The sequence below is a fragment of the Meleagris gallopavo genome, chromosome 1 (assembly GCF_905368555.1).
Source record: "Meleagris gallopavo chromosome 1, MGAL_WU_HG_1.1, whole genome shotgun sequence".
Classification (NCBI taxonomy): Eukaryota; Metazoa; Chordata; class Aves; order Galliformes; family Phasianidae; genus Meleagris; species Meleagris gallopavo.
Window position 1 is genome coordinate 173,804,316 of NC_139404.1, and position 9,768 is coordinate 173,814,083.

The 9,768-nt window shown below is 52.1% G+C and overlaps 1 protein-coding gene across 1 annotated transcript; it reads right to left on the minus strand.

Moving 5' to 3' along the window:
• Positions 1-7,106: 7,106 nt before the first annotated feature.
• Positions 7,107-8,051, minus strand: GSX1 (GS homeobox 1). The gene is made up of 2 exons (XM_019612072.2): positions 7,664-8,051; positions 7,107-7,462 (listed from the first exon to the last, which is right to left on the minus strand). Exons 1-2 carry the CDS (start codon positions 8,049-8,051, stop codon positions 7,107-7,109), a joined length of 744 nt encoding a protein of 247 aa, XP_019467617.2.
• Positions 8,052-9,768: the final 1,717 nt, after the last annotated feature.

Consider the following 9,768-nt stretch of genomic DNA (forward strand, 5'->3'; position numbering starts at 1 on the left):
AGCCTGAGCGTAAGACCCAGCCGGTGGGAGGATTTTCATCTTGCTAGTGGCCCAGCAAGCCTCTTCTGAAAGCACAGTGACTACAAAATTTGTGAGTGAAAGGTAACACGAGTTTCAGCAAGCAGGGCACAGTTGTGGATATCATTTTCACTGGAGTTTCATAGAAAACCTCAAGAGTTTCATGAACTGCAGAGGATTTGAGACTTCTTATCTGTCCCTACAGCCTTCTGTAGACATTTGCTTTTGTCCATTGCCAGAGGCAGGATGGATTCTTGGCTTGACAGTGTAGTTGCTGTCTTGCTTCAGTGTTGTGCCTTGCAATACTGTGTGTGAGTTCGAAGAAACATCATAGAGACAGAGATGTCTGCCCAGAGCCATCGCTGTGGTCTGCGCCAAGCTGGCTGAGCAACTCTTGGGCTCTCCTTGAAGCCCAGATCAGCAGTGATGTAAAGTGCAGAAAGGACAAAGCCCTCTGCCAATGCTCTGAGATCAACTGGCACTCATCACTGGGTACATCGGCCTTCAAAAAATGAAAGTTTTTGAGTGCTTGATATAACAAGATCTTCTTAGCTTAAGCTTGTGTTGCCACAGCCACCTAGGAAACTGACATATTTACTCTGTAGAGCATGACAATATTGCCATATTCCTGGTTTAGTTTGTGAAAGAATCCTCTGTTTGCAGAGGGAGAAAATGAAGTTTGGAGCCTGAGGTGGCTCAACATGGCTGAGCACTTTGCAGTGACACTGGTAAATGAGGTGGTTCATCAAAGCCTCAGCTTTGAATCACAAGGTTGGAAAAATAACTCAGTAATGTCTAAGTCATCACTGTGATATTCTTGTGCCAGCTGTGCTGTTATCCAAAGATAAATGGCCAAGACAAACCAGTGAAACAGCCACAGCTCTCCTTCAAAGAAATCGTGCATCAAGTGGACAATACAGTCTGCTGACCAGCCCGAGGCCTTGCTCCTACAGACCAGTTAGACATGCTGCTCACAGTAAAGTCCTGCTGACTTCTCCCACTTGCACACTTTTGTGAGATGGGAGCAGTTCACCATTGGCCCAATTCCTGGTTTACAAACACAAGCTTCACAACCCCAAATATCATCTCCATAGATGGAAACTACAGTGGTGAGAATGCAGAGCTGCCTGGGGCAAATGGCAAATGCCTATGGGCGTTGGCATCATCTCACAGGTCACCCAGCTGAGGTCTGCATGCATTTCAGTATCCTCCAAGTCCTGAAGCTGCTTGTCAGAGCAGACCATTCTTTCCTTCTAAATGGTAGTGCCATACCTGAGGCTTCTTCTTCTACCTCTGGGTCTCCAGAGGACATCTGTGTGATGAGTGTTGGACCACTGGGTTGCCACCTGCAATGTAGCAGTCCAAATAAAAACATAGGTTGGGATCTCATTCATATGAAGTGGATCCAGCTTTAGTTACCATGACACCATGACAATCAACTTGTTTACTGCTTCAAGGTACAGTCTAAACATTCTTGGCATGTCATTTGCATAGCAATATCCAGAATGCTTTGTGTCACCCTGCTATATTCCAGCTCTGCAAACACGTTGAAAGGTTTCTTTACACATATGCCTTACAAATGAAAAAGAAAGGAAGAGGAAAAAGAAGAGAGCTTCATTTTCAGTAATGTGTTTCTTATGAACTGTGCCCTAAACTGGGTGCAAAACTAAACGTAAGAGCTGGATAATGAGACGTTCTGGGGGAATGGGGGAAGCAGCTGCCAAACTGAGGGTGGAAAACAACTTTAAGAAAATCCAGAGCCAGAGCTGGTTCTGGCAGAGTATTTCAGCATGTTTTAACTTCAGAAAGGTGACTGGCTGAAGTACAGGGAAGAAAAACAAAAAAATACATTGTGAAAAGATGGTTTACCAATAGAAGAGAGAGAAATGAGGGCGGAGAGTAAGCAGGCTGTGTGAGCTGGCAGAGCTGCAGAGGAGCTGGGATGGGTCTGTAGAGTGAAGGGGAGTGGCAGTGTTGGCTGGAAGGAGCTGGTGGGGCTGAGAGTGCAGGAAGGACACTGTGTGCATTGTGCTGTGTTGCGCTCTGCAACTACCTGAGCTCTCAGCAACTTCCTGAAGGTAAACTGCAATGATGAGGGTGTCAGTCTCTCTTCTCATGTAACGAGTGGTGGAGGCGAGGACGTGGTTTCAAATTGTGCCAGGGAGGTTTAGGTTGGACATTAGGAAGAATTTATTTATGGAGACAGTGGTGGGGCGTTGGAATGGGCTTCCCAGGGGATTGGTGGAGCCACCATCCCTGGAGGCATTCAGTAGACGTGGTATTAAGGGACATGATTTAGTGATGGGGCTCGGTGAGCCAGGTTGATGGTTGGACTTGATCTTGAAGGGCTTTTCTAACCTGGAAGATTCTGCAATTCTATGGCACATCTCTTGAACCTCTGCCTATGGAAACCACTACTGGAAACCAGTGTTGTCTTCAATAGTTGTGCCAGCAGGGCTGAGAGGCTGAGTCACAGGAGGTCTCTGGAAGGATGGACCCAGGGAAAAGACAGAAAGAGGAACTGTGAATGCTGGGAGAAAATGGCTGACCACACGTGAAGCTGGATCTGGGGTCAGCCAGAGAGGTGGGGATGTAACTGTCAGTGTGAGGATATTCCTCATAGATCCATCCTTCCCGTGGCTACTTGCAGACTCCAGCATTGCTAGACTGACACACATTGAGCAGGGAGGCAGCAGCTCATTAACACAGGCATGATGTGGAATGATACTTACTTCTCAGCTTTAAGTAGTGAGGGGTCTTTCAGGCACAGAATTCCAGCATTTTCCTGCCTCAAGACTCACTGTAGCAGTGCTTTTTTCGGCACCAATGCCTACCATAATAGGCAGCTGAAACACCTCTAATGTATTTGTAGACAAAATGCCCATCCACTGCTTCCATGGGGAATTACTGTCATCCAGGCAGAGAAAACTGCAAACATATAGCTAAGACACAAACAAGGGCAGTGCATAGTGCTGCGATAGCAGAGTACAAACTAAACAAAAAGATCAGGAGTTATTATTAGAGATATGAGACAGAAAAGACGTGACTCACAACTCAAACCCTGTTGTTCCCAGGTCATGTTGTAAGCCCAGATCATAACATGATTATTTTATCAGATAAAGTAAAAAAGCAGAAGCCAGGGTGAACTCCAAGGGTGAAATACCTAACCATGCAAAAACCAAACTCTTCTGACACCGTCTGTTGTTACTTATGGGCTGTTCAAGATCTTCACTGAAAACTCAACTCCTTACTGGCACATGTAGCATTCATCATCAGCCTTTGGGGCTTTGGGAAGACAACAGACACATGTCAAAGCTAGGGACAGGATCCAGGGCACGTTTTGTGTCCATCCTGAAGTCTTTCCAGTGTGGTCTATGAAAACTTGGTAATAACTGTAAGATGAAAGTCCGCTCCTTTCTGTGTGTTCCTTGTTGGGAACGGGCCCAATGGAAAATGCCAACAGAGAAAATGGGAATTGCAGCAGAATGGGAAAGAGATAAAATTCAAGCATGAAAGCATTTTTCCCTTTTATGATCACTGCTGCTACTTCTTTTAGTTTTGTTCTTTTAGCACTTCAGGGCTTCCTAGAGTGTGTACAGATGATATAGTGTATATAGAGCACATAGTGCATGCATAGAGCAGTAGCAGACCAGCACCAGTCACTGCTGGTCTGTCTAAAGCTGCATTAAGCAACAGGCACAGCCATTTGCTGTCATCATCAGTGTCAGTATCCTAGGAGATCAGATCCTGCATAATCGCATCCCGATAAATGAGTACTTCGTGTTCATAGCAAAAACACTTTCAAAATTAATGTAACTGAGAGACTGCTCATGTCGACGTAGTGTTTCAAACCATTTGGAATGCCATACAGAAACATTTTATTTCAGGTCTTAAGTTAACACCCATCTATATTTTTAAGTAATAACTTTCACAGGCATAATCATGCTGTCATTACAGAACCAAATTTCACAGCCTGTGTCAAGGCTTGAGGATGAAAAGCGGAGCCTGGATTTTCCAGGTTGATCCTTTGGTAAGAATAATTCCAGGTAAACTCGAGTAGAAGAAGCACCCAGCTGTACCCAATGGAGCACCATTTCAGAACAGAATCAATCTGTTTACAGTAAATGCTATTCCAGGACCACAGGGTCAGCTCAGTGTGTAAATACACATTTACACACTGTGTAAATGCATTTACAGATGTGAAACTGAATTGTGAACATCCAGTCTTCCTTCCCCTGTCAGCGTAACCCACTTTTGCTGTGGCACCCAATCTTCAAAGTCCCAGTAGCACCCAAAGAGTTTCCTTTCTTCTTGATAGGAATATTACGGTTGGATATTTGAAAAAAATTGCTTCTCAGAAAGAGTGGCAATGCATTGGCTGCCCAGGGAGGTGGTGGAGTGACCGTCCCTGGAGGTATTCAAGAGATGCGGCCCTGCGGGATGTGGTTAGAGGGCACGGTGGGGATGATTTGGGGTTGGACTAGATGGTCTTAGGGGTCTTTTCTAACCTTAATGGTTCTGTGATTCCATGAAATACTTCAAGATAAAAATATGGTGGAAAATGATACGCTGAAAGATGGTCAAACTCTTTTTGTGGATTTGCAAATGCTATTCCTATTACAGTCACAAAGGACCAGGCATTTCAGATGCTAAAATGTTTAAGTAACTTTCAAAAACCTCCTATCAAAATGGCTGGAGATAGAAAGTTGAAAATTGGTGTGTTCTGACATTTGCTCTAGCAGAGGTGCCCACGCTCTTCCCACAGCAAAATGACTTTAATTTGCCCAACACCAGGGTCCTTGAAAATGACACTCTGAGCATTTGCTGTAATGATTTCTCACTAAATTAGAAAAATGCTCAACTAAGGAGGGATTATCTCTGCATGTGGATGTGGCATAATGACTGTCAAGTGCACTGAGAGCCCCCGTGGGCTTTGCAGGGGACATGGGGTCTGCAGCAGAGGCCGGCACGTATCAGAGAATATTAATATTGCCTTGTTGGGGGCATCCATAGTGACCCTTCACTGCTGTTCAGACAAAATTACACCATATGGGGGAATTCTCATTGCTGCTTTACATATACAAGATGTCTTTTAGGCTGAGGATTATCCCCAAACTCGGTTTGTGAAGGATGCAGACGTGTGCACGCTCCCCATGCTGTGTGTGCCTGTGGGGACAATGTTGCAGCCTGCACCCACTGTGCCTGCGGTGCTTGGGGAGAAGTGGAAAGCTGGGGGGGACGTGCTGCCAAATGGGGATTCTGAGTTTCCACATCACAGCCACAATAGCAGTTTAATAGCAATACTGAATGCCCAGTGCTGGTGTTCCTCCCATTACAGTTGGCAGCCAGCTGGCTGCAAACCATGCCAAGGGGGCACAAGGAGCACGCACAAGCCTCCATGCATGGATGTTTATTGACTGCGATGCCAGCCCCCTGTAAGCCTACACTGGACTGCTGCTGTCTCTATTTTGCAATGACTCTTCCAAACAAGGCTGGTTAGTGTGGGCAGGGAGTGGGGCGAGTGCTGGAAGGGCTGCAGGGCCCTGCTGAGCCAATTGGCTGGGGGGGTAGCAGGCTGGAGTTGGGCCATTGTGGAGGGCAAACAGGGGACACCGTGGGGCCAGGACAGCATGAGGCTGACTGCCTCCTGCAATGAGGTCAGGTCCTCACCCCATGGGGATTTTTCATCCCTCACCCACAAGAGATGTACAAACAGCCACAGGGAAAGGAGCCAGAGTGATGCTATGCGTTCTCAGCACAGCAGTGAGCAGACACTGCCTAGGAAGGCCCCCGCAGTACCCCACAGCCATAGTCATCACAGCGGGACAGAGGGTGAAGTTCCCCTTTGGTGACTGAGACGTGAGGCTCTCTTGGCAGTGGCACTGCACTCAGCCCGTGTACATGGTTTGTAGGCTCTTTCTGCGGGGATTTTTAGGGATGTCCAGGCCTGGGTGGCCTGGTAGGGATAGGAGGTACCCAGACATCGGAGCCGCTTCCAGACGGCCCCGGGCTGACTGACACAGAGCTGGCGATCTGAGAGCACGTCCCCATGAGCCCGAGTGGAGCGCATTCCCGCACGCAGCAGAACGGAGCTGCTCCCTCCGCGCACGGCGAGGGGACCCGACGGTACCGAGCCTCGGAGGTACGCCCGATCCCCCCGTCACGTCCAGGGGAGGGGGAGCATTGTCACCGGTGCCCCCGCCGTTGTCACTCTCGTTTGTCACAGGGCAATTCCCGGCTGCTTTTCAGCGGGGAACATTTTTTTTACGACGGCCCTCTCCGCCGGGCTGCGGCTTTACGAGGAGATTCCCGGGATTCCTCCAAACCGGCGGGTTGTCGGACAAGGAGTTCCCCGCACCCCGTACCTTCGACTTTCGGAGAGCAGTCCCCGTGGGCAGCGGAGGGCGGCTCCCGGTGCCCACCTCGGTGCCCGTCCCGGTGCCGAGCTCCGTTCGTCGGAGATGGGGAGAGAAAATGCCCCGGGGGGTACCGGAACCCGGAGCGCGGCAGCGTGCGGCTCTGTGTGAGGAAATAAACCACCAGCGGAGCCTTTATTGACATCATCGTCATTATTAACATCGCCATCATCGTTTCTCAGCACATAAATAAATAAATAAATATCTCCCGGGGAGGGATGGTGATGGGGACGGGGACGGAGCTGCGCGCCCACCAACGCCAATGTCAAAACAGAACAAACAAACAAACAAACAAAATAATACAGTTTGGTAGGGAAAAAAAGAAAAAAAAAAAAAAGAAGCCAATATTATGACAAGAACCCAAATAGCCCAGACCCTCCCCGGCCGCCCGCTCTCGGCCCCGCGCTGCGCTCTCTGCCCTCCGGTCCGGCTCTGCCCGCGGAGGCTGCGGGGACCCCCGGCCTCGGGTGGGACAGCGCGACGTGGGACGCCGGGAGTCCCGTGGAGAGCCTTATTGGCAGCGGGGCGCCCGCACGGCCGCCGCTACTGGTCGGGGGTGTGGAAAGGCGAGAAAGTCTTTCGTAAACAACACGGATTATACAAAACGGTAGAAAATCATCCGGCTGCGCGGACCCCCCTCCGCTCCCGGCACAGTTCCTGCGGAGCCGGGGGTCAGGGGGTGCCGGCGAGGCCTCTGTCGTCCTTCCCCGAAGAGGACGGAGACATGCGCAAGTCCTCGTCGTCCTCCGAGCACTTGGTGGTGGAAAGGGCCGAGCATTTGCAGCTGTGCCCGGGCCCCCCTCCCCGGTGGGATCCGTTTTTGCCTTCTTTCTTGTGCTTAACCCGGCGGTTCTGGAACCATATCTTCACCTGCTTCTCGGAGAGGTTCAGGTAGGTGGCGATCTCGATTCGCCGCAGCCGGGAGAGGTACATGTTGGAGGCGAACTCCCTCTCCAGCTCCAGGAGCTGCGTGCTGGTGAAGGCGGTGCGCATCCTCTTGCTGCTGGGCAGTTGGCTCGACGTGCTGTCTGCGGAGCGGAGCGGAGCTCAGCACCCACCGCACCCTCACGCTCCCCGGGTAAAGCTACGGGGGCCGCCCCCCTCCCGCTTCCCCCCGCCCGCATACTCCGCGCACCCAGCGGGCGCGGTGCCCGTCCGCCCCGTCGAGCCTCCATCCTCACGCCGCCCCCCGCCTCCCTCTGCATGCGACGCCCACGCGTGCCCCTTACCCACGGAGATGCAGTGGAACTGCCGGGGGTCGGGCAGCGGGTAGGCGCCCTGGTAGAGCGCCGGGCCGTGCCCCACGCTGACGGCGGACACGGAGTGCTGCTGGCGGCCGAGGGGCGGGTGGCAGTACTGGGAGCCGAACGGGGGGAAGGAGGCCTTGAGCAGGGGGATGGCGGGCGGCGGCGGGTGCAGCTGCGAGGCGGTGACACACAGCGGACAAACGCACAGCAGCCCGGCTTTGCGTGCGTGGCAGGCGCCGGCCGGCAGCCCGGGCAGCGGGTGCGAGGGGTGCACGGCGTAGGGGAAGAGCGGCGGCGGGGGGCTGCCCTCGCCCTTCTTCTCGCCCGCCTCCCGCAGCACCAGCGAGTCCACCAGGAAGGAGCGCGGCATTGCCCCGCGCAGCCCCCGCGCAGCGCCCGCGCAGCCCCCGCGCAGCGCCGCTGGCCAGCCCGAGTGGTGCTGAACGGCGCCCGCCCGCCTTAAATAGCGGCCTCGCCATGTGATGGCGGCGCCGGGCGCTCAATGGGCTTTCTGTGCCGCTTCTCTTGGCATTCACGCCGCACGCTCCCTCATTATTTCCCTTGTTAACTAAATGAACTGCATAATGTACTCTATTCTTGTCGACCCCACCCACGCCGTAGCAGGCGGCCTCTCCCCTCCTCTCCCTTTGGCGGGGTTATTTTCTCATTCTCTCGCGATTTAATATTCTTTTCTTTCTCTTTATCGCTCTCCTTCTCTTTCAGCCCAGCTCTCGGCCCGCTCCCCCTCGGTTATTTGCCGGCCGCGCCGCTCCCCCGCCGCTCCCCGGCTCCTCTCCCACCTGTGGCACCGCCGAGCTCCCGTATGGCCCCGCACGGCCCCTGTCCGCTCCCGGAGACAGCACCGCGAGCCGCGCCGCGTTCCGGGCACAACCGGCAAAACGGCTTTTTGCGGCCGACGGGTTAGGGGGTGAAGGAGTGACACTAAATAAGGAAAAAGGACTCATCGGAGCCTGTTTTTCTCCCCATCTTCCTGTTTAATACTGTAGGGGGGAAAAAAAAAAAAAAAAAGAAAGGGAAAAAGAGACGCGCTGCCGACGAAGCGCAGAGCGTGGGGATTTGCGCCGCAAGGGAACAGCCGCTCCTTCGGATGAGGAGGAGGACCGCCCGGGAAGCGCAGCGCCGCGTTCTGCTGCTCTCGCTGCGGGGTTCGCTGCCGTGATATCCCCGCACTTCTGCAGAGACGAGATCGGTGCTCGAGTCTGGAAATGTGGGGATGGGAACAAATCGGTGTAGGAAAATCACGGGATGATCCAAAACGAATGCCAGCGAAAGCTCGATTTTTATTCAGATTTAGAAAGAATTTCCAAGTGCCCTTCCCTTCAAAGCGTTAACGGGGTTGGTTAATTCCGTTTTCATTCGTAAAGAACTCGGCATGTAAAGGCTTTCCCCGGGCCGGGGCGCATCGCCTTGCTGAGCCGCGGCCGCCGGGGGGGCCCAGTCGGCCTGAGGCGATCCGCTGCCCGGGGCGGACCGCAGCGCACGGAGTCGCGGGGAGGTAAAGGGTTAACGGCCCCTGAATGCACACCGAGCCCAAAGCCACTGGGAAAGAATATCCCAAAAAATAACCAGTTTTTTTTTTCCAGCCGCTGGACCTTATTGAATGTCATTGAAGAAAGTTTTGAATGCCAGATAAAGAGAGGCGAATTAAAGTGTGTGACAGCAGAGGATAAGCAAACACAAAGAGAACTCTGTCACACTTTGGGCAAAATCCGTGGGCTTTTTACCAAGCCTCTTCGCTATGATTGAATTAAGTAATAGGAAAACATTTTCTTTCAGTTTAGAGCCATTAGACAAAAACTTCAAAGCGAATAACACTTTTTAATGTGCAGCCCGACAATGGAATCTGTTTTGTGCTGAAATGTTTAAACGGTTTGTTGTGCAACTGGGGGCTGAAACAACCCAGACTGCGGCAAAATAGCATCCTTCGGGCCGCTTTCTGAGCGCCTGAAACGAGAGCAGACCTTTCATCCAGGCGCTTCAAACCGCCCTCCCCTGTCCCTGCTGCCCCGCTTCGGGTCGGCTTTATTATTTATTTATTTATTTACTTATTATCATAATTTTTTTAG